The sequence below is a fragment of the Aspergillus multicolor genome, assembly GCF_047715735.1.
Source record: "Aspergillus multicolor strain CBS 133.54 unplaced genomic scaffold BDW74scaffold_23, whole genome shotgun sequence".
NCBI classification, from domain to species: domain Eukaryota; kingdom Fungi; phylum Ascomycota; class Eurotiomycetes; order Eurotiales; family Aspergillaceae; genus Aspergillus; species Aspergillus multicolor.
In genome coordinates, this window is record NW_027395974.1 from 143,448 (window position 1) to 169,286 (window position 25,839).

Below are 25,839 nucleotides of genomic sequence, written 5' to 3' on the forward strand. Positions count from 1 at the left end.
TAACTATATGAGTGGGTTTAATAAGTTCTGCATAGATATGATATGGTAGGACAGTATGAAGTAATAGACAAGAGTATGCGTGCAAATCCAACGCTGGTGCATCAGAACACTGAACTACTTGCATAGTATAGTTCATTATTCCGAAGTACATAGTACATGCATAAACCATACTCCGGAGTAGTATGGCTGTCTGGTGGCATGGGCCGTGCTCAATGCAGGATTATCGTAGGTTAGGCAGGTAAGCGGTTGTCGGGTACCACGTACATCGGGTGTGCTGTCAGAGGCATTAGATTAGACAGAAGATTGAATTCGATGATCTAAGCCTGCATTCGTGAGGGTTGGACGAGGTTGTAGTTGGAAACAGAGCCACGTTTCGTGACTGGAAGTACAAGTACAAGATACTTTATAAAGATGTTGATTGAATGCATTCAGTGTCTACACTCCATTGATTGATCATCGCCTAGCCGGAGGCGATGTCGGTGATAAAACAGATAACGATATGAAGCCAGGCTAGACATCAAGAAGGACATGAAACTTGCGAGTATGCTGGGTATGAGACGCTCGCTTCCGAAAAGAAACAATGAGCCACAAACGATAAGCAGGGGCACGACATCACGCCGTAGCAAGCCACTGTGGGGAGACGCGCTTAAGGAACTTCATGAACTTAAAGAACCCCACGGCATGCTCTACATTACCGTAGGGGTCGACGACACGTTCAGGGAATGCGATGCCCGCACCGTGTAGACCGGGGATAACTTGGCCACTGTGGTCAGTGAAGCCGCCAAAGCTTGAATCCCACTGGAAATCATCGGCAGACAATAGGGACCTGTTGATGGAGAGTTCGGGCAGCGGGTCGCGGGTATACCCGATTGCCTGGGTCAAATATGTGCATGAGGGAAGGTGGTTTTGATACTGCGCTGTTTCTTTGCTTTGACCACCAGCGCAATCAATCTTGGTAATGAATCGGCCTGCATCTGATGTCGGTAACGCACTGTCCTCTAGCTGCTGCCGGGCAAAATCGGCTGCGCGGCCTTTGAGCCCAGTGTTATCGCGGAGGATCCAGCCATCTTTGTATTCGGCATACCGGAGTGGGTGGCGGGTGAACCATTTGATGCGGAGATGTGGGTGGGAAGTACGAGCTAGGTCGTAGATATTAAGTAGGGCTAGGATGGCGCTATGTGAAGCACCGACCACTGCAACGGTGGTCGGCGTGTTTTCAGGGAGAGTCGAGGCCAGCTCGCTTGGTTTCAAGACTAGGTCTAGGTCTAGTCTCTGGACACTGTCTGCGTCGATTGGCATAGGCGTTTGAGTCGGAGACGACCCAGTGCAGAGAATCAAACGGGATGTCAGAACCTCCATTTCACCAGGGGTGTCCGCGCCTTGGATGCGTACGATCCATGATTGTGTCTAATAGGACGCCAACAAGCACGTTAGTGACGGTGCAGCTAAGGTCTTCCGTCCTACGAAGGACGACCTCGTGAGGCTCAACTAACGTGGTCTAGATTGGCAGCGGTAACATGGCCGCGAAAAGCATGCACTTGATCCAGCTTTACAATGCCATCGGTCAAGGCTCGAACAACATCTGCCGCATGGTGGAGATGACAGGTCTTCTCTTGGTCGAGCTTCGCCATTGTAGTAAAAGCATTGGGAATACGTGTACTGTTGATGACAGACCGAAAGGGCTGGACCGCGGTTGCAAACGCTTGGAACAGTGCCACTTTGGTGTTGCTAATTGTGACCATGCTGGGTCAGCCAGGAGAGCTCCTCTTCTAACAGTGACGGGCGCCGACTGTCAGATTACAGAAAGACTAACCTCGGGACCTCACGATACTTCCGATTTACACGGCCTCCTTGGAAATAAGGGTCGACCCAGACGATACTGCCGAGTTGCTTCTCAAGGAGATTGCCCACGACTGCTAATCCAGCCGGACCGGCTCCGACGACGACAGCGGCACATCTCGGCGGAGGACTCATCATTGTGGATGCAGAAATGACGCAAATTGAGGAAGTGGTCCAAATCAAAGAGGTCTCGAAGAAAATCGGAGTTGGAGCGGATAAGCAAGCTAATTCTACGTGAAATCACGCAGAGAAACCCACAACTCTAAGAAGAGTGTCTGGGATCCAAGAGAAGCCAAGGAGGAAAAGGCGGGCATTTATGACCGGCAGCGGGGTCAGGAAGTGAAACCCGTCGCCGACATAATCAATCACGGGGTTATCAGACCAGCGGAGCACATTCTCAACATATGGGCCGACGGGAGGGGTCGCAGTCGCGAAAGAAAGGCGCAGAGGACCGCACGGGACACAGCAAGTGTAATGGAATGACGATGCGGCGCATGTTGGCGGCCAGAATCGCTTCTCGGGCGAGAGAACGGTTGACGGCGGTCTGACCGCAAAGTGTAGAACGGTAGCTGTTGCTCGCTGGTTTCTCACATCTAGTGCATCAGACAACGGGCGATAAGAGCGTGATTCGCTGATAGACGGGCTCGAACGCAGGACGAGGACGATTTTCCTTCTGGTTGTTGCGCAAGCCTGCCCCACAGTCTGAGTCTCGGGCGACCTTCTCCAAGGCCGCTTTGCGTCGGCGGTCACATCGTGGTCGAGCTCAGGGTTGAGCGAGGACTTTGGGCGGCAGATGGGGGGAGTGAGGGCTCATTCTGGTCGAGGAAGAGCACATTCAGCGACTTTTGGGCGTTTCAAAACATCATCTGGAGTGGATTGAGAGAAAACTTCTGGTCGAAAGACATGAGCGCAGCCCGTTCCTTTAATATGGAGCCTGCTGAGGCCCAAGCTGGGTCTTGGCGAATTGCGTGCTTTCGCTGCCTCAGAAGTCAGGCAACACTACGTAGTGCTTCTAGTATGGAATTATGGAGCTGATGGTTGCCCATGATATAGAACAAGTGATTGGATGAATTGATTGCTGGCATAATGCTTGACAGTATATTCAGATTATAGTACAGAACTGCATATGAAACGCATATAATACGCACAGGTCCATCATATCGCCCAGAACACCCGTACGGACACTTCATTGACGTAGTTCACCCATCCCGGGAATCGTGCTCGTGCCCATATCACTATTGAGTCCCCAATCTCCATCTCGCGAACTTGCTTGCCGTCCAGAGTGTCCCGCCCTCTCCCAGTATCATGCTCTATATCCCCCGCCTCTGGAGAGTCAGACGCAATGTCGTCCAAATAGTGCCAGCTGATGATATGCCGCTTCGCCCGCGACATGCGAGCGCGATTGCGCTGCAGTGCATTGCCTCGTGGAAGCAGTAGCGGGTCATCGGGCGCAAAATGTCTTGGGCTCTTATTCGTAGAGCCTAACCTCTCATCTATAGCACTCTTCTGTGATGGTTCGTGTGCATTGTGGACCACCTCAGCGTCAAACCATGTGTAGGTTCCCTCGTAGGCCGGTGGGTGATCTGGACCAGCCAGGCGACTTTCAAGGTAGCCACCTTGGTCATGAGAGAGGATAGAGAGTATTATCTTTCGACATGGATGTATGGTCCTATGCGGTAGAAGCTTAGGCGTGGGCGTATTTAGAGTCTATATATCGTTAGACGACTAGGATGGAAGTATAGACGCAGAAGTTCACAAGTTAGGATATGAAACTTACATTTTCATCATAACATAGGGGACTCGTAGAAAGCACGGCCTGATCCACATCTTTCTGAATCCGTCTGCTAGCATCTAGCTTGACTTTGGTCGACGCCCAGTACTCGGCAGCGTCCACGATCATATCCACAACCTCAGCTGGAAGCCCTTCCGGCTTTATTCTCCAGAGTAGAAGATGCCGAACTTTGAGAACGTCAAAGATGCTCGGGTAAAACTGGTTTTCTAATTGCTGGTACTCCGGGTCTTCCTCTGGTGGATCGTTGCGTTGGGTCGGCGCAGGTCGAAGAGGATGTCGGCCAATATATGGACGGCGAGGAAACATTGTCTGTTGTCGAGAATGACTCTGATGGCAAATAGTGGATTATATGCAGAGCAGCCCGAGATTCAGGGATGAAGCTTGTTGATGGATGGCTCTATGTGCCAGGCACCAACTTTATTTGTTGTTTTTCAAGTCTCGTCCTATAGACTAGGGTCCACTGCCCCGCGTTTCTGGAGTTGGTAAGGGTGGAGCGGAATTGACAGGGTTCGCAATGTATTGGAGCGGTAATACGATGGATGATGGTTTGCTTGCAGGATGAGAACTAATTGCTACAAGTTGTAGCGAAGATAAACTGATAGGGAGGAAATATGTCCAAACTGGCCGATGTTTATCTTACCTAGGCAGGGCTACATGACGTCACTGATTTAACACCCCCATACCCTACTATACTACGAGTGCAAGTGTGCAGTCACTGCAAGTAGATGGCCGCTTTAACCAAATGCATATGAATCTTCTATGTAGTCAAAATATGAGTACAGTTCAGCTGCAGCACCCTACTTCCCTATCTCGGACCTTTTCCCTCCAGCAGCTTTATAGGCCGCAGCACGCTTCTTGCTTCGATTATCCTTTTTGACTTTGGAGCCACGACTCTTCCCCCGCACTCGAATGCGAGATGACCCGTCTGCCGTTGCGCGGTTACCCTCAAATATTAGTGAGTTTTGAGAGATCGACTTCCTGTCCGCTGCCTTCAACCTAGCCTCGCTTGACCGGCCGAGTAACTTTCCAGCGCGACCTTGCAGAGTCCTGTCTGTATCCTTGGATGCATTTTTGTTCTCACTAGGCTTCTTGGCTACCTTCTTCGCTCTTACAACACGAAGCTTTCGCGGTAGCATTGGAGGGAACCTCTTATCGTTGAGCAAAAGAGCTTCCTCGACACAGTTTTGATCGTAGAATTGCACGTATGCGAAACCCTTTCCGATACGAGTGGACCGGTCACGGATTACACGCACAGACTCAACGTTGCCTCGACCTGCAGGGCCACTTTGTGTTCCTCTGGTATGAGCATTGAATGTGCGCCAAAGGCCTTCCTCCACATCAGCCGGTGCCCGGTTTTTCTTCTTCTTCTCTCCGTCTTCGGTACCAGTTTCGTTATCGATGAAATCAAGGTTGCCAACGAACACGCAGCGCTTATGATCGACTTTGGAGGGGTGCGCCACGCTGTCGACACGTAGGTGTCGGTCTAAAATTACGGTTCCGTTCAATGCCGCGGGGGCCTTATTCGCTGCCTGGACGGTGCTGTAGACGGCGTAGGCATTGGTGCTAGGCGTGGTATCATCATGAATCTCCTGCTTAGCGAATGCAGCGCGCTTGGGTATCTTGCCGCCGCTAGCAAAAGCAGTGGATCGAAAGCGTATGGATTCGATCTTGTGAGGGCCCGTGGACTCGGGAAGCTTCGAGAGGAATGATGAAAGGTGCTTCATCAACTCTTTCTTCGCCGACTTTGAAGTGATTGCCTTTGTGGAGACATTGCTCAAGAAGATGGTCCGGTTAGACTTGGCGAGTTCATCATCGTCGCCGCCTTCACCGGCAATGGCTTCGTGTTTAGGAACTTTTAGGTCTTCCTCCTCCTCATCCTCTGATTCGCCCCCTTCAGACTGCGCGCTTTCCTTGTCCTCGTCTTCACTTTCTTCTTCCGGGGAGGCTGGTCGATCTGCTCGGCGCTTCTTCTGCTCCTTCTGTTCTTCCTTGGCTAGACGACGCATGTAAGAGTCTTCAAGATCGTCTCCGGCAGCTCGCTTTCGTTTCCGACTGGATGGCTCTGAGACTGCTGGGGCAGCATCTTCAGGGGCAGCATCGGGCGACTGTGGCGCATCCTCCATGAGTTCATCTTTGGCAGTAAAATCATCGTCGAGGCCCGACAGTTCCTCCTCATCCTCATCGTTCGCAGGCTTAGGTTTCCTCGTCTTCGGCGCAGCGCCCAGGCGAGGTACTTCTGGGACCTTTACTGGTCCTGCCTATTCCTAAAGTTAGCACTTGACCACCGACAGAACCTCCACAGAGTTGACGGAGCAGAAAAGGGCCTTAATACGCACACTCTGCTCAAACAATGAAGCCAACGAGGGGTCCACGGAGGCTTTTCCGCCTAAGAAAGGCAGCGAAGAACCTGCGCTCTCTGCAGCAGAATCCTCCTTTTGTGTCTTGGATTTTTTGCCCATCTTGAACGAGATCAAGCAAATTACAAAGTCAGCTCTAGCAAGAAATTAGGAAAATTTTGCGTGGTGCTGTTTACTCGTTCCTCGCGATTCTCTAGAAAATTATTCTTTTTTCCCTACCGCTTTTGTTCTCGGCGATTCAGGCTAGACATGATTCACCGCCTTTGTGGATAGAGCTCATGACTACAACAGCCCCAATTTCCAGTCTGAACTGAGATCAAAGAATGAGTGATAAATAGTGCTAGTTATACTCTGCAAGTTTGCTCACCTCAAGAAGACACAAGTGCAAGCTTTCTTCTCAAAGTGCAGTGGTGATGACGATGTTGATTGCTAGGCGGTGTGCCATGTGCGGAAATAAAAATGGCAATAATCTGGCCGGCCATTGTACGGTCATTCGCGAGATTGCTCAGTTCTTCGGCCCCGTCGTCTCCTCTTCAGTCCGCTGCAGAGAACAGCGCCTTTGCTTGCAGTCTCTCTTGTTCCAACCTTGTTCCAAACCAAAGTCGCCCCTATAGCTCGCTCGCCTTGCTGCTTTTTGGCCTCCTTCTGGCTTTTGACGTCAAACTCCTCCGATTTCCATGCGGTCCATTCTCCCGCTGCGCTGCACTGTCGTACTGCCCGCTTCCAGCGCCCATCCTCTCTGTACGGCGGCCTCTTTTCCTGCCCGAATCCTTCGACATACTTGACAGTCGTGCCCTATACGCATCTGATATCATCTACACACAATCGCTCAGGTACTGCTTGTCCCTTCGCGTCCTTGTGCCCTTCGCCCCGCGACCGTGGAGGTCAAGAGTGTCGTGCTCAGTTGCGGCAAGCTGGGTGCAGCACTGGTTCACTGCTAGCGCATTGGTGATTGGTATGTGGATCAGCTCCCTCACATTTGCAATCTTCATGAGGAGTATCCTTAGCGACATCTAAGTGACGGTCACCTGCGTTGGAGGCCCTTGGCGTGCGCAGGCCCTGTCTGATGATGAGCAGTTTCTGGGGTGTGATCCGCACCGCCTTCTGCTGGGATCTCCTCAACCCGCTCCTCTCCCCGTGCTTTCTCGCTTTCATATTGTTCTAGAGTCCTTTGCATTGGGCTTAAGTTATTATCATTATGCCGTTACTAAATTATTCGCCTCGATTGACCTAGGTTGATTCCGCGCGTTACGATCTTCCTACCCGCCCCCCCTCTTCTCCCCACAGCGTCTTCGGCACATCTCCGCCAAACATCTGCCTGGCTTCTTCATCATAAACCATTGACGTAGAACCGCAAGAACGCAGTCTTGTTGCCCCCTATGGAGGTGGCAGAGTCTAGAGAACCCACCTCGGTTGGTGCGCCGACTGGCACTGATGAATCCGTCCTCAATGGTGATCAAAACCTGCTCTATCAGGACTCGCTTTTAGATGACGAACGATCAAGCAGCCTGAGCGATATTGATGATGTCCTAGAAAACATGCCGTCTGATTACGAGTCGCCAAAGCCGGAGAAGGTTGCTCCAGAAAACGATTCAGAGGCAGAAACAGAGCGCATCGACAATTCCCCAAACTACCGTACAAGAACAAATATCGTGGTGAGCGCAGGCGGATATGGGCCTAGTCCTAGCAAGTTGGTTCACTCAACGACGTACGATGACGTCGAGGAGGACGACGACCGTCCGGTAGATGAGTCTCCAAGCAAGTCTCGCACGAAAAACGGTCGTGCCGTCGATAGCGTCGAAGAACCCCAGGCGCTTGAGGATCCTGCTTTGCCCGAGAATGCAGGACAGAAGAGGAAACGTCCTGAATCCAGGGATGAACTGATCTCCGATATTGATTATGATGATTTTCCTCCACACAAGCGCCGGGGCTCGGTTAAGAGCGACCTCAGTGACCCGCCCCCGGATCTGGCTCTCACCCCCGAGCCCATCGAAGAAGAAGAAATTCCGAAAGAAAATCAAGAGGATACGGTGGTCGATGACATCCCGGAGTCTGATTTACCCTTAGCTCCGACGAAAAGTAAGAGAGCCAGAAAGGGTAAACGAAAGGGTCGCAAAACCAGAGACGCCGACGATGATGCTGATAGCGGGGCGCTTGAGACGGGCGCAGACGTTGATGATACGCCTGCTGACGACGACACCGGGGATCGTCCAGAAGACGCCGACGATGGCGAAGCGGCCGCAAAACTAGAAGAAGAATGTAGGTCATGATCCCGCGCTTGACACGAAACGTGGCTGACTCCATTATGCGCAGCGGCTAAAAGGACGTCGGCGATGGACTCTTTGGCCATACTAGAGCGAGAATTCGCAACTCTCCGTGACAAGTATGGCCCCTCTACTTTTCATCCCATCTCTTGTCAAATATGGTGCTAATACTCTGTCTCTAGGATCTATGACGAAAGAATTTCCAAACTGAATCGTGAATTGGACATGCTCAAGGGACCGAACCCGACGCATCCAGAGCTACTGCGCCAACTGGAATGTGTCAGGGGGTATCGCGACGCGAAGATTAACTACGAGCACACTTTGTTCCAATATCGACTCAAATCGTTGCTTAACAAAAGCCAAGCAGAGCGCGCCCAGGCACACAGCACGTACTACCAACGGGCGCGCGATATCCGTGAGCATCATTCAAGTGCCATCAGCAAACAATTCTACTCGATTCAGCATGATCGTTTCAAGACGGACGACGTGAGCCCACAGCATTATGTCCCATTTCCGACGAGACGTTCACAGCAAATCGCGCACCAGACTGCATACAACCAAGAGGTGTCAGTATTGGCCGGAGTTGCAAAATACGTTGGTTTTCCAGCTGCCCCGTCGCTCACGCCAGCAAGGCCAGTGGAGCTTGAGGATGATCTGGAAAAGATGGGGGTAAGTTTAACAACATTCCAGGGACTTCACGGAGAGCAGCTGGCTAATCTCAATGCACACTCAGATATCCTTTGAGACAAAAGCTCCGGCGCCTCATCATCAGCCAACAATACCTCGGACCACCATGCCAAGCATATCATCAAACGTTCATCCTACTTCCGCGGAGGAGGCCTTCCTAGAGCAGACACCCTGGGCGAACCCGCAGCATCCCTACCATCAACATCAGCACCTATCCCATAGGCCACAGAATCGAATATTAGACAACTCGCGCGCGCCCGCTTTTGCAACCCCAGCAGGTCAGATGCGCATGGTGGACGTTAGCGCTCTGAATGGCTCTGCCTCCACAATTGCGGAGAATTCGTCCGCCAACAATACACCTTACGGGTTGGATCAAGAGCATGCGGCAGTCGTTGCAAAGTCGTATCCTGATTACGATACTAGACTGCGGTCTCTCAGCTCTTCTCCCACCGATGTTCGAAAACCCCATCCAGCTATGTATACCTCTCTCGATCACCGACCACCGCAAGGCGTCCCACGAAATCCTGGCTACTCATCTCCTCCCTCTCGTCTGATTTTTGGGACTTCCGGTCCCAAGCGAGATACTTCACCATCCTTGCCATCGAAGCCTGTCAACTCCCTCCATCAATCAGCAGGCATGTTAGGAAGTACAGGCCAAAACCAGATGGCCGCTCGATAGACTATTGCTCCATTTACAACGACCTTTCTGGCATTCCAGCATTTACTTTGCTTCTCAATATCACAGGGACTGGCTTCGGGTGTTTGTGTAGACCGTGCTCTGCTTTTGTATTTATGGGTTGATTGATATGTACGAACCGGAAACATGAAGGGCGAATCAAGTCAACTTCTTTTGCTTTATACCACTGGGCATTTGCTATGATTGTGGCGTACGAACATCGGAGCTGTCTGATGTCGGTGATACTTTCTCATCTTTCTAGCTCTTATGATGTTGACATAATGTTTGGCGTTTGGCTCCTTTGCTTGGATTTATTGTATTTTACTATGCTGTCTCTTCTCACTCGCATGAATGTGTATGAAGAATTATTTAGAGATTGACCTTCTTCCGTGGCATCTGGCATGATAGTGGTTAATCGATATACCCCTAGGGTATGCAATTATGAAGAGGTGTATACACAGCTCTAACATCATCTTACGGCTTTGGTAGCCCGTCTCGTCCTGACTTTTCCACCTAAGTTTACCCCTTCTGTGAGCTCATACTGTAGGCCGAGCTCTTGTATAAAACAAAACGCCGGTCATGCGCCCTGCAAGTATGAATATATCTAAATCCTAATTTTGAACTATGTGCTAAGTGCCCTTGTCCTGGCATTGCTATCATGCTCTCAACTATATGAATATGCCCGATACGACTTTTCAGCATCAGTCATATGCAGGTACTCTCTTTACAAGCTAAATGCGGGTCACATGGTACCCAAAAGTCTAAGGGCGGCTTATTTCGTACAAGTCTCATCATACATAGCTTATGTTTTAATGGTAGTCGTACCTTTACCGCAAGGCAAGGACTTTCGCTGGTCGTCTCGGGCAAAAGAAGACACTGGACATCCCTATGTCAGACTAGACACTTATTTAAGCAGCTCTGACTGGCATTATATACATCCTGGTACAGCAGAGTAGAACCTGTAACCAGGACAATGATACGGAGCGATACAATGCCTTAATATGCCTCGTGAAAGAGTCCTGATAGAGACGGCCAGGTGGGGCTAGTCAGGGCTAGGGAGCGGGCCGGACCGATCGCCGAGCGCGGCCGTTAAGCCCTAACTCCCTTTCATGACAAATGATTGTCGCTCAAAGCTTTTGCAATTTGCTTGAAGCATTGGCTATCGAACACGTCAATACAGCCTATACATAGTCGAGAGACTAGAGGGCTTAGACGCAGTACATTTTAAGTAGAACCAGGATATCGTCATTGACTAACGGCGCCCGCAGGGGTATATGGTAAGTTCAATAAAGACACCACACAAGAAAAGTCATTAGATACAGAACAGGAGAGAAGACGACATCAAGAAAAATTAGATTAAATTCAATCAGTTAGCTCATTCGCTCCTTGTCCTTCTGCTCTAGTTTACTAACAAGGCGCTTCATGCCCGTCCACTCTTCAGAGGGGACATCGTCAGGCGTACCGCTAAGACCTCTCCCGACTTCAAAAACCGTGACGACGCCATCGAGCCCACCGGTTGCCAGACGGCGGCCCTCGCGTTCCTCCCAGGCGACCTTATTTAAGCTGCGAGAGAGAACACCCGCGCGCCCCTTCGATGGGGTGGTCCGTACGGCGGGGACTTCGGTGTCGGTGTAGAGGTCCCAAACTTCGAGGTTTCCTGCACCGTCGACGAGAGAGAAAACACCGGGTCGGTGCGGAGACCAGCGTGCGTCGTACACGACGTCTTCGCGGTTGAGGTCTAGGATGGGCGTTATGACCTGAGTGTCGGTAATGCCCGACGTGGCGACCGGGGCCGTGGCAGCTGGGGGGCGAATACGCCAGAGTTTGACGCTCCAGTCGAGACTGGAACTTAGCATGAGATCCCCAAGATCGACGGGCCCACGCGCTGGGTGAAAGGCTGTTGACATGATGGGTGCGGCGTGGCCGCGGTATGCGAGGCGATGGTCGGTTCCTGCTTTAGCGCCAGCGCGGTCATACCGGTGGCATGGGTAGATGCCACCTTCTTCGGTGCCGACGATGAAAAATGTTGGGTCGGATTGGGGGAAAGAGATGGTTGTGGGTGCAAGGTCTTCGGTCTTTGACGGCGGAGGGGTGGAGAGTTCAAGATATTCTTGTGGTTGGGAAAGCATGTCAACGGTCCAGCCGCAGACAACGCCATCCGTAGATGCGGTGATGATGTTATGGGCGTTCTGTGTTCCGATGATAGAAATGCTGTATACTGGATGGGTGTGCCCGGCACCTGTCAGCGGGGTCTTCTGGACAGGTGCGCCACCGCCGGCCCGCGACGAGCGAGTGTCCCAAAGAAGTACTTGGCCTGAATAGGAACCACCAACGATGATATTAGGGTGGAAAGGCGAGAATTTTGCGGTTAAGATATCTGAGGTCGAGTGGAACACATACTCCGGCCGGGAGTGCAAGTGCTGATTCCAAATTTGTACAAGACCATCGGGCTCATGAGGTGCTGAAGGATTCTTGGTGTATGAAGCGAGAACAAGCTCGGGGAACTGGTTGCAGACAACTGTGAGTAGTGGGGATCACCGCATGCCAGGAAGCTTGACAAACCTTGGGAGAGAAGCAAATATCACTGATCATGCGTTTCTTGCTCCACCGCTCATCCCAGAATTGACAGACCTCCTTGATACCCCGCTTCTTCTTACCGTGCTCCTCATCATCCTCCAGCTCCGCGTCCATTCCTCCTAGCTCGTAGTCGGCCAAAACGTCATATTCCTCATCTAGAGCACGCTCAATAACCTTCGCGGACCGTTCAACAAAATCTAAGAAGTCCTCAGAAGATGTGACAGCCTTCAGCTCGTCATCATCAAGTTGTCGTAGCGGATATCGTAGAGAAGAGTCCGCAGTGGCTGCATTCTGGGCACTTTCTTGCGTGGCTTGGAGTTCCTCCTCAATTTCCTTGCGGAGCTTCTTGCGGATCTCGTCATCGCGCTCCCGTTGTTTCTTGTTTGTTGGCTTGAAGTCCGAACTTTCTTCGCCATCTGAGTCGAGAGAGGATGTGTCTTGCTCTTCTTGTGGTAGGTCATCTGTTTGGACCCCTTTATTGTACGTAACGACTTCCAGTTTGGCTTCAGGGGCCGGCTGGAATTCAGGGATGGCGATAAAAGGCTCCGTTCCAACCGTCTGTACGGCGATAGATTGCGAAAGTGGTCGCGTAGGTGGACTAAGTGCTTCTGTGTTATCTCCGCTGAGTTGGCTGGCGCTCAACACCGAATTTGGCCGGCTTCCTTTTCGCGAGAGACCATCCGCACCGCTCACCGCAGCGGAGCCGGGACGGTCAACGAGGCGGGAGATCAGATCGTCCAGCTCAGCTCTACTATCAGAGCGACTGGGAACTGGTGAAACAACCTAAGAGAGTTAGCATGATTGTCCGGCCCTTTCACTGAGATCGGCGCAACATTGCATACCTCTGAGGCATCCCCAGTACTAGCCCTGGATTGGGAGAACTCCTTCTGGCGTAACTCTCTCTGTCGCTTCAGCTCTGCTAGCTTAGCCTTCTTGGCGAGGATCTCAGCCTTCCGCTGTTGGTTAACGGCTGACGACATGATGGCGAACAGAGAAGGTGTGCTCTCCCCTGGGATTTATTTACTTTGTAAATAATACCGCGTGGGCTGAAGCGTAGACTGGGGGAGGATGACATAAGCGCAGGTCCGACGGGCCCGGAAAAACTCGCGACAGGAACTTCGTCTTGCTCGGTCACCAGCATCCGAACATCCTCTGCTGTCGGCTTGCCATTATCAATTCATTGTCCGGGTCCAGGCCTTTCTGCTTCTCCAGTCCCCTTTATTACTGCAATTGTTGATCCGGAGGCCAGGACCTTTCCAAAATGGCTGCTTCACAGGGTGTCAATGTGAGTCTCCGCATTGGGCTACCCATGCCCCTTCGTACAGTTGACTGACCGCGGATTGTTTTTATGACCTAGGTTCTCCGTTATTCGGCTCTCGTAGCTGGTCTCGTTTACGGTTTCTACCACCAATCTTCCATTTCTGCCGTCACCAGACGTGCCGAGGCCGACCGCGAATATGCCCGCCAGGAGCGCCTGCTCGAGCAGGCCAAGGCGGAGTGGAAGAAGAAGACGCAACCTCAGGACAGCAAGTCAACGGGCGGTGGTATGCTGGAACTATCCCTATACAATATGCGGGAGCAATTGGGGCGCCCACACTCCTTGTTTCGCCGCGATACTAACTACTTGTCTGCAGTCATCACGGATCCCGAAGACCCCAAGTTCGACCTCGAGGCTTTCCTGAAGCTGAAGGCCGGTGAGCTTTAAAGAGCTATGAACGTGCAACAAGAAACGAAAAGAGAAAAGACGGAATGAGGAGTGACCATCGCCGTTCGATCGCTACGCTACCCCATCGGTCTTAAGAGATGGTTCGGGTGATTCCCGATTATGTATTATTTGTTTGGTCTAATTTCCCAGAGTCGTGCCATTGCGAGCGAAAGGAATGAGTTTCTTTTCTTTTTCACAACTATAGAATTCCGATCCGCATTTTGTACATACCCTGGGTTTGCACGGTGTACTCTATGGTTGGACCAAATGACCAATAAGTTCAGCTCTTTACACCGGCTTATTGCTCGTAACTTCCTTGGCCTTCGCATGCTCTCATAAGCTCAATCGCAGTTGTGCTTTGTCACAACCCTTTCAGCTACTCACTGGGAGTCTTCTGATCTTGGAACCTTGGCTGCTCTCATTCTCGCCCTCAGGACCTGCGGTTTGGGGTGCTCTTGAAATAGTCATTTAGCATACAGCATCAGCTGCCTTGGTTGCTGATGAGCGCCATCACTCGGCTCAGCTCATTCTGCAAGCTATCGTCCTTCGGGGGAGCGGCGACGACGGGCTTTGGGTGTAGTAACCCTGTCTCACTATCCCACTTCCATCCGCAAGCCGTGAACTTTTCGATCAAGTCACTTTCCGCAATGTCCGGGTCGGCTCCGAGACATGTGGCAGCCGCGGCGACACGTATCGCCTCGTAGGAAACGCTCACTTCTACCAGCGTCTTCTCTTGGAAATAAACTATACGTCATTAGCGAGTCGCCCAAACCACCGGAAGCACCAGAGTGATATCCGTACCTTCATAACGTTGTACTAAGGGTTGTGATCGCTCGGGCCATGGTAACTCTCGAAGAATCTTGTAGATTTCGGTGTGCTTGCTCTGCCAGACGGCGCGCAAGAGAAGTAAACAGGTTTGTATGGCATCTGTTTGTGATAGCTCCCGTGGTATCCGCCGCGTCAAGGCACGAGCTTCGCAACTAACCAGGCATCTATTAGTTATCTGCCATGCGGAAATTCTGCCCACTCACAGCCACATCGCTAGAGACTCACATCTGATCCGTGAGGAGATGGGAAACGAAGAAGGCCGTGTAAAATTCTACCAGTAGGTCCCTTTCGGTGGAGTTCGTTGTCGAGAGGAGGCAAGCTTGCTCTTCGTACTCCGACAAAGAGGTATAGAGATCAGCGGGCGTGGGAGCAGCTGCGATGACGGCGGAGAGCTGATCGAGAGAAAGTGGAGGGAGGTCCATCGCGCAGGAACGGGTATCTCCAGTGCGCTCAAAGAAGGGGCAAAAGATAGGAGGTGAGCAGGCAAAATGTCGTGTTAGGGTATGATACAGCAAGTAGTGACGGGGATGCGGGGGCCTTGGGGAAAGGTCCGAACGATTGCGAGTACCTGGTGCCAAGACTTCGAAAAGAGACCACCTTGCGCAGCTCCAGTCGTCGTCAACACCTCAACTCCCCAACTTCTGGACAATCACTTTTCCAGGCAGGACCGACTTCCTCCTGTCTCTGCTCGAATCTCTATCGGAACCCGTCCTTTCTTTTGTTTCTGGCCATTATGGCCGAATCTTCCGTGGATGTCCTTCTTAAGGGCAGCTCCGGCAGAAGTGCGCGCGGCCTGTTGCGTATCATCATTCTGGTAACTATCGCAGCTGCTGCTGTCTCCAGTCGATTGTTCAGTGTCATTCGTATGTTGAGCCGCCTCGTACTCTATGTTCACTTCATTGGAGAGATTGCTAACCGCGGTCTCTTGCTCCAGGCTTCGAGAGTATCATCCACGAATGTATGTATACATCCGGAAGTGCTTACAATGCGAACATCGGGCTCCCACACCGCGCCTATTTTGCATTGGCCTAGCATACTGATAAACCTTTGCTTAGTCGATCCGTGGTTTAACTTCCGGGCAACGAAATACTTGGTTCAGAATGGCTTCTACGACTTTTGGGATTGGTTTGATGACCGTACGTTGACCTTCCCCAGCCGAACTCTCAGTTAGCCGACAATTGTCGGTTGGGGCCAATTGCTTCCACCACAATATACTGAACACATATCTGTTACATAGGTACATGGCATCCTCTTGGGCGGGTTACCGGAGGAACTCTATACCCTGGTCTCATGGTGACCAGTGGTGTCATCTACCATGTTCTCCGATTCCTGACCATCCCCGTCGACATTCGCAACATTTGTGTCCTACTGGCCCCTGGGTTCTCTGGGCTGACAGCGTTTGCGATGTATCTCCTGACCAACGAGATGTCCTCCTCACCCTCGGCAGGTCTTCTTGCGGCCGCTTTCATGGGCGTTACCCCCGGTTACATCTCCCGTTCAGTGGCAGGCAGTTACGACAACGAAGCGATTGCCATTTTTCTTCTCGTCTTCACCTTCTTCCTCTGGATTAAGGCTGTTAAGAACGGCTCTATCATGTGGGGAGCACTGGCTGCTCTATTTTATGGTTACATGGTGTCCGCCTGGGGTGGATATGTCTTCATCACTAACCTGATACCCCTGCATGTCTTCGTCCTGCTCTGCATGGGGAGATATAGTTCCAGGTTGTACATCAGTTACACCACGTGGTATGCGCTAGGAACTCTTGCCAGTATGCAGATTCCTTTTGTTGGGTTCCTGCCAATCCGCAACAGTGACCACATGTCTGCCTTGGGTAAGTCTGGCTCTCCCGAGGAAATAAATGGCAGTCTACTAATCAACCTCAGGTGTCTTTGGTTTGCTTCAGCTGGTGGCCTTCGCAGAATTTGTGCGCAGTTTTATCCCTGGCAAGCAATTCCAGAGACTGCTCACTGCCTCGATTATCCTTACAACTGGCCTCGCCTTTGCTGGACTTGTTGGTTTGAGCATGTCGGGTGTTATCGCTCCCTGGAGTGGTCGTTTCTACTCTCTGTGGGACACCGGCTATGCCAAGATCCACATTCCTATCATTGCTTCGGTCTCGGAGCATCAGCCTACCGCTTGGCCATCGTTCTTCTTCGATCTCAATTTCCTCATCTGGCTTTTCCCTGCTGGCGTCTACATCTGCTTCCGTGATCTTAAGGATGAGCACGTGTTTGTCATCATTTACGCTGTCCTTGCGAGTTACTTTGCCGGCGTCATGGTCCGACTAATGCTAACCTTGACTCCCATTGTGTGTGTTGCGGCTGCCCTCGTTCTGTCCTACATTCTCGACACCTATCTGAAGACCTCGCCTGGCCCAGTTACTCGCGGAAGGTCGAACGACGAGTCCTCTGAGGGTCTCCGTTCTGCCAGGTCTCCTGAAGTCGGAATCACTTCTTACTTCTCCAAGGCTGTAACGACATCCGCTGCCATTGTATACCTCCTCTTGTTTGTTGCGCACTGCACCTGGGTGACATCGAACGCATACTCATCACCGTCTGTGGTCCTGGCTAGCCGAATGCCCGATGGAAGTCAATTCATTATCGACGATTACCGTGAGGCATACTACTGGCTCCGCCAGAACACCCCGGCAAACTCCAAGATCATGTCGTGGTGGGATTACGGTTATCAGATTGGCGGCATGGCCGATCGCCCGACGCTTGTAGACAACAACACGTGGAACAACACCCACATCGCCACTGTTGGAAAGGCCATGAGCTCTCGCGAAGAAGTCAGCTACCCCATCCTCCGCCAACACGATGTCGATTATGTTCTGGTAGTCTTCGGCGGATTGCTTGGGTACTCCGGTGATGATATCAACAAATTCCTCTGGATGGTTCGTATTGCGGAAGGCATCTGGCCTGATCAGGTCAAGGAGCGAGATTTCTTTACTCCAAGGGGCGAGTACCGCGTGGACGACCAAGCCACCCCGACCATGCGCAACAGCTTGATGTAAGCGTTCAACTGATATGTGAAATGGGTAAAGCCCATGCTGACTATGATTACAGGTACAAAATGTCTTACTACAACTTCAACAAGCTCTTCCCTATGGGTCAGGCTACTGACCGTGTTCGTGGAGCCAAGCTCCCGGCAGAAGGCCCTCAACTCTCCACCTTGGAGGAGGCATTTACCAGTGAAAACTGGATTATCCGTATCTACAAGGTCAAGGATCTCGACAACCTGGGGCGGGACCACAGCAACGCTGTCGCCTTTGACCGTGGAAATAAGCGAAAGAAAGCGAGTAAGAAGAAGGGGCCTCGTGTTCTGAGGTCTGAGTAAGGGAACGATCTAGGTCCTCTTCCATGTGCATTTCTTCTATACATGTATTGATTCTGTTGTTCAGCTGGGGACGTAGAAGGCTATAACGTTGTTTCAGCGCCCTGGTGTTGCCAAATTCAAATGTATAAAATTGCTTCCCAGGCGTGACATATAGATAAAGTCCAATGAACTTCGTCATTCAGCAGTTGATGATGTACAACAGTAAAAAAAAAAAAACCAACTAGGTGTGAACTAAGTGAACAATGCTTGAACAGAGATGGTTCTTTCGGCCCTGCAGTGGCCGTCCGCCAGATATCCAGTCGAAGAACAGGCCGCGGGCGTGCTGACCTCATTCGGTGCCTTTTGGCAAGCGTCAGACACCGCGGCTTGATCGAAATCTCGCAGCACACGTTGCCAGCTCAAGAGTACCTTCACCTCCGACGGCTGAGAATTCCCAATCGGTCCGCAGCCCTTGAGGTGGTCAAGCCGCATGACAATTCATAGATGACACCATATACTCCGAACCCCATATACACCATAGCTAATAAAACCCTCAACCTTGGCTAGCCAGCAGATAGCATGTTGAACAATTCATTTCCCTCACTATCTGTCTCATTGCTTCGATTGGGGAGCCGCGGCGGCGGGAGCGGCGGGAACCTGAACGTCAGAAAAATCTTCCTGGCCGACGGCACGGAGGGTGTATGCGTCTATTGGAACGATCAATCAGCAGTCTGGCATACATTACTCGACCATGTCGGAGCAAAACGTACAAACACCGATTGTGAAGATGCAAAGACCAAAACCGGTCACGGCATTCTTGACGAGGTATGGACGGCGGGCGCGAAGAAGTGCAGCGCCGGCACGGTAGTCTTTACCGTAGTAGGTGGAGTTGAAGCTGTAGACTGGGTCAGTTCTGTTCTTGACTCTGCCCGCGGCAGCCCGGGGGCGAGCGGGGATGAGTGATTGAAGGGAGCGTGGAGCTGGGTGTTGTTATGCAAAGGCCTCGGTAAGGACGTACATTCCGGAAGGCATCTTGTAGCTAGTTTAGGTCTAACAATCTAATGAACTGCTGTAATTGAGGATGCGAATGAGAGTGAGTCGGGGAGAAAGCGCTGGAGATCGAATGATGCGCGGGCCGGGCTTGGCGTTTTGTAGTTCCGCAGTCTGCGCTCTCTACAGATGCAAGGTACAAAGGTATAGCGCAAGTGGAATCAAGAAAGCTCGGAGCTCTTATGCTAGATCTGGACTACTTCAAAGTAGCAAGCAAATCTCTTCATGCTCTTCCTTCCCTGCTTCTCAATCTCTTTGCGCTGGGTGTGCATTTGTCAATCACGTGACTCAAACTTCCTACCTCGAGAATCATTTCGAAGACGGCAGAACGTTTGATTGTTTATGCAAGTATGCTGGATAATAACATATTTTTCATGGAATAATACAAGACACTGACCTCCGCATTAAGTCTTATCACATCTTCTGCTGGTTACTGGCATAGTGAAGTTGTACCGGAGCGGCCAAACTCTCCTCCGGCCGCGTGCAAGAAATCCGTCATTCAACAGCTCCAGCTTCAGCCAGGTCAACAACCTACTATCCCATTCATTGTTCGTCCATCTTTCCTGTCTCGGATCCCGAATTCTCATCGCATCTTAACTCGACTCCGGAACCGTTGGACTAAATATACGCCGACGGCTTGGTTATCCCGTCATTTCCCTTATTAAGCTCGGCCTGTTTCACGTGTTCTATGAACAACATAACTGTCGCGACTGTGTTCTGATCGCACGTCTATTCTCCTTGCTGCTTGGCTATCTAGATTGTTGCGCAACGTAGACCGAGTTCAGAAATCCTCACATTCGTCCTTGTCGTTCATCCCTTCCGCCGTTTAACTGGTTTCTCTCGCTAGACGGAGCCGCCATGGCTCAGTCGGGAGACCAGGTTGTCGACCAGATCGCGCAGTTGAATGCTGCCCGTAATCTCGTCCTAGGGGACGCCGCATTCTACCCCCAGATCATCAACGGGGTCCTCCCTTTAATCGGTGCACATGCGCGAGTGGAACTACGACGATGGGGATCCGAGTTTTTGGCCGAGACCTTCGCCAGCCCTGCGTTTGCTACGAACCAGAAAGAACAGTTGGCTATAAATGTGTTGCAGACGGTACGGAACATGCTGGAATTACCCGAAGGGGATCAATTGGTCTTGCAGAACATAGCGCAAACTGCTGCCAGTCTGTATCCGCTGGTTTTTAGACATATGTAGGTGACCAGTGCTTGTTTTACGCACCCCCATGGGCCACCCCGGCGTAGATGTTGCGAATGGGCTCAATAGGGCTTGCCTTATCAGTGGGTTCTTTGTTCACTAATGCTTGACGTGATAGCATCAACCATCCAGAGGACAAGCAATCCTGGGAGCATATCGAAGCGATCAAACAGGATATCTTGCGGAGGTGGGATTCCTTTCCGTGCCCGGTCAAAGTATGCTGTATAAAGTTCGCCCAACGTGTCGTTTTAGCACAAACGCATGGCCCGATAGCGGACCCAAGGGTATGTATTCCAAATGAAGCTATCAGGCTAAAGCTGACAATGAAACCAGCGGCCTGATAAAAACGAGACATCTTTAGCCATCCTTCCTCGCAATCATGCCATTCTCTCTCTACCGACTTTGGAGGCAGAGTCTTCTGGGTTATTGGACAGGATACTATCCATATTCCACGAGGATGCAAGGTAGCTACCTTCCCTACCCCTTTCATAGCAGAAACTAACGTTATTCAATTATTCGTAGTGACCCGGTCCTTGTAAATGCAACCTTGAACTGCCTCGCAACTCTCGTTCGGACGCGACAGTCCGTTGGTAACAAGATCATCAACGCGATTCTCAATTTTTTCCCTGCGCGGCATGCGCGCTCGCCAGTGACACCAGCGGTACGAATTGGTGTCAAATCCATGGAGAGGACGGTCCGAGCTGTATTCATCAATATCATGAAGAGGTCAGGATTCCATACCTCGGATACCATTGTTCAAGCGCTAAGAGAATATTCTAGAAATCCGAGTCATCCACTCGCGAGCAAGATGCAAAAACACATCGAAAAACTGATGGAGTCGAATCTAGAACAAGCTGACGATACGTCACGAAAGCGAGGATTACCGTCTGAGCCAACTGATGGCTCGGATGCCGCAAAGCGGGCGAGGCTCGATGCTGAGACGCATCAAATCATCAAAGTGCCACCACTTCCATCAGGCCGAATAAGCTTCGCCCAGCTGTTTACTTTGACTGAGGACTCTGGACTCTCTTCGTTCGATGTAAAACAGTTACCCGCCGACCTCGTAGTCAAGATTGCCGTGCCTTTACTGGCGCGTGTAGACCAGTCGCTTTTGGGTCAAGCTGTTGATGTATGGATGAATTCTTAAAGTGACTTAGTGTGTTAGCTGACGTGATTTCAGGCTATTCGGATGCGGTATGAAACAGTCCAGAAACAGCAAATGACTCAACCGCAGCCAGCCGCCGAAGAAGAGGATGATGACTATGAGCCTGAATACCAGCCTATGGAGTTTTCAGGATCAGCAGCAAACGAAGCTGGTGCGGTATCGGCTGCTGTACACGAGGAGCAGCCCGATCTCGTGTCTCTCGGACCATTTGTTCTGCCGCGCCCCCCTGCTTTGAGTGAAGACCAAGCTGCAGAAGCTGGTCGAGGAGCTGTGGCCAGAGTCTTTGGCATGTTAGGGTCAACATCCCTGGCTTCAAACCCCGTAAAAGGCCAGGGACAACAACTAGGGTTCTCCAGACTGGCGGGTAGTACATTCGACCGTGACGCTTGGGTAACGTTGCTTACCCGGCTTGCGACTCGGGCTCCAGCTGGGTTAGAAGGGCCGAAGCCGGAGGCAGATGGTGCAGGCAGGAAAAAGCCCACCATCTCGAATACGATACGCGAGTCTCTCTACCGCTATATACTTGAAGACTTCCGAGGGCGAGTGAATGTCGGCATTATGTGGCTGAACGAGGAGTGGTACAACGACCGCCTTCAAATGAAGGTTGCTTCTTCAAACCGAACCGAAGAAGACGAGGAGGTCTCGGTGCCTTTGCATTACGACCATTGGGTCTTACGGCTCCTAGACGGCTTCTTGCCCTACCTGGACTCCCGCGATACGAAGATCTTCATTCGATTCTTAAGCGAGATACCTGAAGTGACGATTTCCATCGCCAAGCGCATAACGAGTCTTGCGAAGGACCCTGAGAGAGTGAACCTCTGCGTTCAATCATTCATGTACGCTTTCCACGGTCCTCAAACACATGTTTATCGAACTAACGTATGACAGGTATCTAATAATGTTCCGCCCTCCAGCGCGAGAAATTTGTCTTGATGCTTTGGAGGAGGTATACCTGACCTGTAAGTTATGCCTGTTCCTACGGGGGGGGGTTTTTTTTTTTTTGTGGATGTCCCTTACTCTCTCCTAGACGAAGAGTCTCGTCCTTCCGCCGGCAAAGTTCTCTCTCGATGGCGACCGCAGAGAGTTGAGCAGCTCCAAGCCGAACAAACAACCCTAGTTACCCGCACTGTCAACTCGCAGACAACAAGCGGCACAGTTACAAACGGTTCCAGAGACCCTAGAACCGCACACGCAGCAGCTTCCTGACCCTGAGCCACAGCATCAGACAACTAGGCTATCATCTCGTGACATACTGCAAGGGAACATCCAACCTTAGGGCAATTCAAATGATCCCCGACATTTTTCTGAATCGCGTTTGTTCCGAAATCAATCTATCAGCCCGCTTTCGTACGATATACCACGACTTTGGTTCGACTTCTTACAATTTCTTGCACTGTGACATTACAGCAGTTCGGGTTTGATTTTGAGGGGAGCAAACACTTCTCTTCGGGGCCTGCCAACGTGTATTCTTATGACTGGGTTCTCCGGCGAACGTGAGGTGTACACAAAGAATATAAGGGAGCATCACGCTCGAGACTACTATCTTCCGTTCTGCGTAGGATTAAATATATGTAGTACAGTACGGAGTAGATGAGGGCCTAAGTAACTCTGAGATGCGGACTATTCTGGCTCTAATGGTTTATCTCGAAATACACTTCAAACGAAATCAAGCACCCATGGGATGGGGTTATCTGGGGGTTCGGCCATTAAACCAACGTACCCTATGAACCTCATCAAAGGCTATGGGTTCAGTTCGATTGCATATCCCATTAATTGCTGTAACCATCGAGTGTAGAAAAGACTTTATGGCTGTTCCCACGAAAATTATATATCTTTGCTCGTGTATATGCTGATTTTTTGTGTTTTACTTCTCATGTACTATAGTGTCAAATCCTCTATATATATGAGGCATTGCTTGCCATCTATCTAGTATGTATACCGAAATCCAACCTGCAGAGGAACATTGTAAGTATGTCACGCACACACCGGTCCAGGGAAGAGCGACTAATCATACGTACCGTATTCTGAAGCACCTCTCCCTTCTTCTGCCGCGTATTTTGGATATAGAAGCCCACCGCAAACAATCCCACAATCACAATCATGAGGATATGGGACCTATGAAGCACCAAAGAGACCAAAGTCAGCCACGCCAGCCCATTGAGTACCAAAAAGCGAAGAGAGAAGAGGAGATCAACCCACCCAATTGAAACCCAAACCGCAGTCTGGTACGTCGGCGCCTCCGTCTGCCTAACAATATAGCTGCCGGCAATGGATCCAAGCCCATTACAAGCCGCCACGGCCGCGGCCGTCGTCGCGCGCTTCCACTGGCCCACGACATTGTTCGCCATGAAGGCGTTGAGCGCGGCCCAGTTCGAGACGTACGCGCCTGTTGTGAGGAACGTGCCGATGTAGCGCACTGTTACTTGCGTTGAGGAGGGGAGGCCGAACATCAGATACCCAGCTATTAGGCACAGCGCGTTGAATGTGATTAGGGGTCCGCGGATGCGGAAGGAGTCGCCGATTAGGGAAGTGAAGAGGACGGGGAGGACGGCCCAGTAGTAAGGCTTGCTGGCATGTTAGCTTATGCTCTGGTATTTCTTGGATTAAGATGGGATGGGGTAGGTACAGGTGTAGATAGGAGGATAGACTCATTAGCTGAGAAGCCTAGTCCGGACTCGATGATTTGGGGGAGGAAGTAGTTCAGTGCCGTGGAGACGATATTCAGGCAGAAGTACATGCACGCAAAGCCGTATAGTTTCGGATCTGTAAAGTTGACAAGAACCTTCTTCCACTCGAAGGGTTCAAGAACAACATCCCCGCGATCCGCTTGGATGCGCTGCACCGCGATCTTTGCCTCCGTCTCCGTAAGAAACGCAAAGCTCTTCCGCGCGTTCTCGGGGAAATCAACCATCCACCAGTACGTCACGACACCGATAACGCACGTAATCAGGCCCTGGACAAGGTACATCCAGCGCCAGCCCTCGAGCCCTGCCTTCCCATGAAGCTGGTTGAGGCCGTAATTGACGATATACCCCGTCGCCAGCGCCGCAACCTCGCCGGACTGCAGGAACGCAAAGCGCAGTTGCTGCTCTCGTCTCGTGTACCACGTGCTGACGAGGTACGTTAGACCGGGGTAGATGCCGGACATGGCGATTCCCAGCAGGATGCGCACGGCGATCATCTGGCGCCAGGTCTGCACGAACGCCGTGCACAGGGTGATCAGGCCGAAGCAGAAGGTGGTTGAGGCGAACCAGAGGCGCGGGCCGACGTAACGCACGGCGACGGTGCAGGGGAGCTGGAAGGCTATGCTGGCGACGGTGAAGATGAAGATTGAGACGGAGTAGCGCTGCCCTTGCAGGTCGAGGTCCGAGAGCAGGGTTGTGACCGAGGCTGAGGCGAGGATGCCTGAGTCTAGCAGGTTGAGGCTGCAGAGGAGGCCGGCGATGGAGCAGAGGCGTAGGTCTGTCTTGCGGCGGATCCTAGACTCGAGATGTGCCCATTCTGGGGGCGTGGATGGTCTCTCTGCATCGTTGTGCTGGGGGATCGACGAGCCAGTGGGTGTCACTGTTTGGTCAATTGCAGAGGCAAGCTTCTCAGGCGTTGTCTGCTGGCCGTCTTTTTGGAGCATTGTGCGGACGGATTTGGAGTATGAGAAAAAAAAGATGGAGGGGCTGCAGGAAAGAATTAGTGTGGTGTAGTTCGTCTAGTGGGTGTTTGCTTATCGCTGCTGATCACTGGCGATGGCTTCATCTTGTACCACCAACTCCACTGATTATCTCATTGCTCTTCTCCTTGCTATAGTTTCAAGTACCACCTCTGGCCTGCATATAAGAGAAATGTAGCCTGGCTTGAAACTGACAATACTAGCGGATATTTCACCATCAGACGCCTTGTTTATAAGGAACTCTGCGAATCTTGTAACCTGAATACAGCCGTTTGGAAGAAATATTGCTTCTTCCGTGAGACTTCAATAGGTGGAGATTTTACTAATCTGCAGGCCAGAGGTGGTACATGTTGTTGCTACTATCCATCCGCATCAATTGTTGCACTATACATCTCTCCATGTTAGTTTGTTTACTCGACTCTGGTATACCCCGTAATCCTCACTACTCTAGATTTATCTCGAGGGGCCATCCTTGATGAAAGATCCCCGCATTGCCGAGGCCCCAGGTCAGATTATCGCCGATTCGCTCGGTCTCTGATGAGGAACCAGTCGAGAACGTTATCGCAGTAGACTCTCCACAGTTCGCTTTATAGCCAAGAGCTTGTTTACAGGGGTGGAGTAGACATACAACAATCTAATAAAAGCTGACCGTCCTGGGTCATTGGCTGCTTGTGGCTTCTCTGTTCGTCACCGGCGCTGTTCGGACTGTGAGCAGCCAAA

The 25,839-nt window shown here is 51.4% G+C and overlaps 11 protein-coding genes across 11 annotated transcripts; 4 read left to right on the plus strand and 7 right to left on the minus strand.

Annotated features, from left to right (window-relative positions):
• Positions 1–365: 365 nt before the first annotated feature.
• BDW74DRAFT_60276 (uncharacterized protein) lies at positions 366–2,313 on the minus strand. Its single transcript, XM_073733262.1, has 3 exons — positions 1,814–2,313; positions 1,494–1,728; positions 366–1,407 (listed from the first exon to the last, which is right to left on the minus strand). Exons 1-3 carry the CDS (start codon positions 1,975–1,977, stop codon positions 613–615), a joined length of 1,194 nt encoding a protein of 397 aa, XP_073581258.1. The 5' UTR covers positions 1,978–2,313; the 3' UTR covers positions 366–612.
• A 574-nt stretch (positions 2,314–2,887) lies between these two features.
• Positions 2,888–4,217, minus strand: BDW74DRAFT_60307 (uncharacterized protein). The gene is made up of 2 exons (XM_073733263.1): positions 3,617–4,217; positions 2,888–3,546 (listed from the first exon to the last, which is right to left on the minus strand). Exons 1-2 carry the CDS (start codon positions 3,935–3,937, stop codon positions 2,995–2,997), a joined length of 873 nt encoding a protein of 290 aa, XP_073581259.1. The 5' UTR covers positions 3,938–4,217; the 3' UTR covers positions 2,888–2,994.
• Positions 4,218–4,359: 142 nt separating this feature from the next.
• Positions 4,360–6,165, minus strand: nop12 (rRNA-processing protein NOP12). Its single transcript, XM_073725235.1, has 2 exons — positions 5,968–6,165; positions 4,360–5,889 (listed from the first exon to the last, which is right to left on the minus strand). Exons 1-2 carry the CDS (start codon positions 6,088–6,090, stop codon positions 4,429–4,431), a joined length of 1,584 nt encoding a protein of 527 aa, XP_073581260.1. The 5' UTR covers positions 6,091–6,165; the 3' UTR covers positions 4,360–4,428.
• Positions 6,166–7,225: 1,060 nt separating this feature from the next.
• Positions 7,226–9,717, plus strand: BDW74DRAFT_60313 (uncharacterized protein). The gene is made up of 4 exons (XM_073733264.1): positions 7,226–8,247; positions 8,302–8,371; positions 8,435–8,921; positions 8,986–9,717. Exons 1-4 carry the CDS (start codon positions 7,368–7,370, stop codon positions 9,616–9,618), a joined length of 2,070 nt encoding a protein of 689 aa, XP_073581261.1. The 5' UTR covers positions 7,226–7,367; the 3' UTR covers positions 9,619–9,717.
• Positions 9,718–10,844: 1,127 nt separating this feature from the next.
• Positions 10,845–13,204, minus strand: BDW74DRAFT_60341 (putative dynein intermediate chain). The gene is made up of 3 exons (XM_073733265.1): positions 13,035–13,204; positions 12,178–12,975; positions 10,845–12,119 (listed from the first exon to the last, which is right to left on the minus strand). Exons 1-3 carry the CDS (start codon positions 13,170–13,172, stop codon positions 10,986–10,988), a joined length of 2,070 nt encoding a protein of 689 aa, XP_073581262.1. The 5' UTR covers positions 13,173–13,204; the 3' UTR covers positions 10,845–10,985.
• A 249-nt stretch (positions 13,205–13,453) lies between these two features.
• Positions 13,454–13,897, plus strand: BDW74DRAFT_180640 (ATP synthase subunit e; the record flags this gene model as incomplete). Its single annotated transcript, XM_073729791.1, has 3 exons — positions 13,454–13,477; positions 13,550–13,736; positions 13,827–13,897. 3 exons carry the CDS (start codon positions 13,454–13,456, stop codon positions 13,895–13,897), a joined length of 282 nt encoding a protein of 93 aa, XP_073581263.1.
• Positions 13,898–14,307: 410 nt separating this feature from the next.
• Positions 14,308–15,249, minus strand: BDW74DRAFT_60358 (CSN8/PSMD8/EIF3K family protein). The gene is made up of 3 exons (XM_073733266.1): positions 14,951–15,249; positions 14,699–14,877; positions 14,308–14,641 (listed from the first exon to the last, which is right to left on the minus strand). The coding sequence occupies exons 1-3, from the start codon at positions 15,145–15,147 to the stop codon at positions 14,379–14,381; spliced, it is 639 nt and encodes a 212-aa protein (XP_073581264.1). The 5' UTR covers positions 15,148–15,249; the 3' UTR covers positions 14,308–14,378.
• Positions 15,250–15,368: 119 nt separating this feature from the next.
• Positions 15,369–18,119, plus strand: BDW74DRAFT_60368 (dolichyl-diphosphooligosaccharide--protein glycosyltransferase subunit STT3). The gene is made up of 6 exons (XM_073733267.1): positions 15,369–15,588; positions 15,660–15,683; positions 15,781–15,861; positions 15,963–16,556; positions 16,609–17,734; positions 17,791–18,119. Exons 1-6 carry the CDS (start codon positions 15,459–15,461, stop codon positions 18,059–18,061), a joined length of 2,226 nt encoding a protein of 741 aa, XP_073581265.1. The 5' UTR covers positions 15,369–15,458; the 3' UTR covers positions 18,062–18,119.
• Positions 18,120–18,652: 533 nt separating this feature from the next.
• BDW74DRAFT_180643 (uncharacterized protein) lies at positions 18,653–19,072 on the minus strand (the record flags this gene model as incomplete). The annotated part of the gene is made up of 3 exons (XM_073729792.1): positions 18,653–18,747; positions 18,811–18,935; positions 19,059–19,072. 3 exons carry the CDS (start codon positions 19,070–19,072, stop codon positions 18,653–18,655), a joined length of 234 nt encoding a protein of 77 aa, XP_073581266.1.
• Positions 19,073–19,583: 511 nt separating this feature from the next.
• Positions 19,584–22,991, plus strand: BDW74DRAFT_157998 (RNA-processing protein PTA1). Its single transcript, XM_073725236.1, has 8 exons — positions 19,584–20,286; positions 20,409–20,574; positions 20,624–20,754; positions 20,813–21,016; positions 21,071–21,419; positions 21,471–22,291; positions 22,344–22,414; positions 22,483–22,991. Exons 1-8 carry the CDS (start codon positions 19,949–19,951, stop codon positions 22,659–22,661), a joined length of 2,259 nt encoding a protein of 752 aa, XP_073581267.1. The 5' UTR covers positions 19,584–19,948; the 3' UTR covers positions 22,662–22,991.
• Positions 22,992–23,381: 390 nt separating this feature from the next.
• BDW74DRAFT_180645 (putative MFS transporter) lies at positions 23,382–25,083 on the minus strand (the record flags this gene model as incomplete). The annotated part of the gene is made up of 4 exons (XM_073729793.1): positions 23,382–23,405; positions 23,474–23,570; positions 23,655–24,019; positions 24,082–25,083. The coding sequence occupies 4 exons, from the start codon at positions 25,081–25,083 to the stop codon at positions 23,382–23,384; spliced, it is 1,488 nt and encodes a 495-aa protein (XP_073581268.1).
• Between the last annotated feature and the right edge of the window lie 756 nt (positions 25,084–25,839).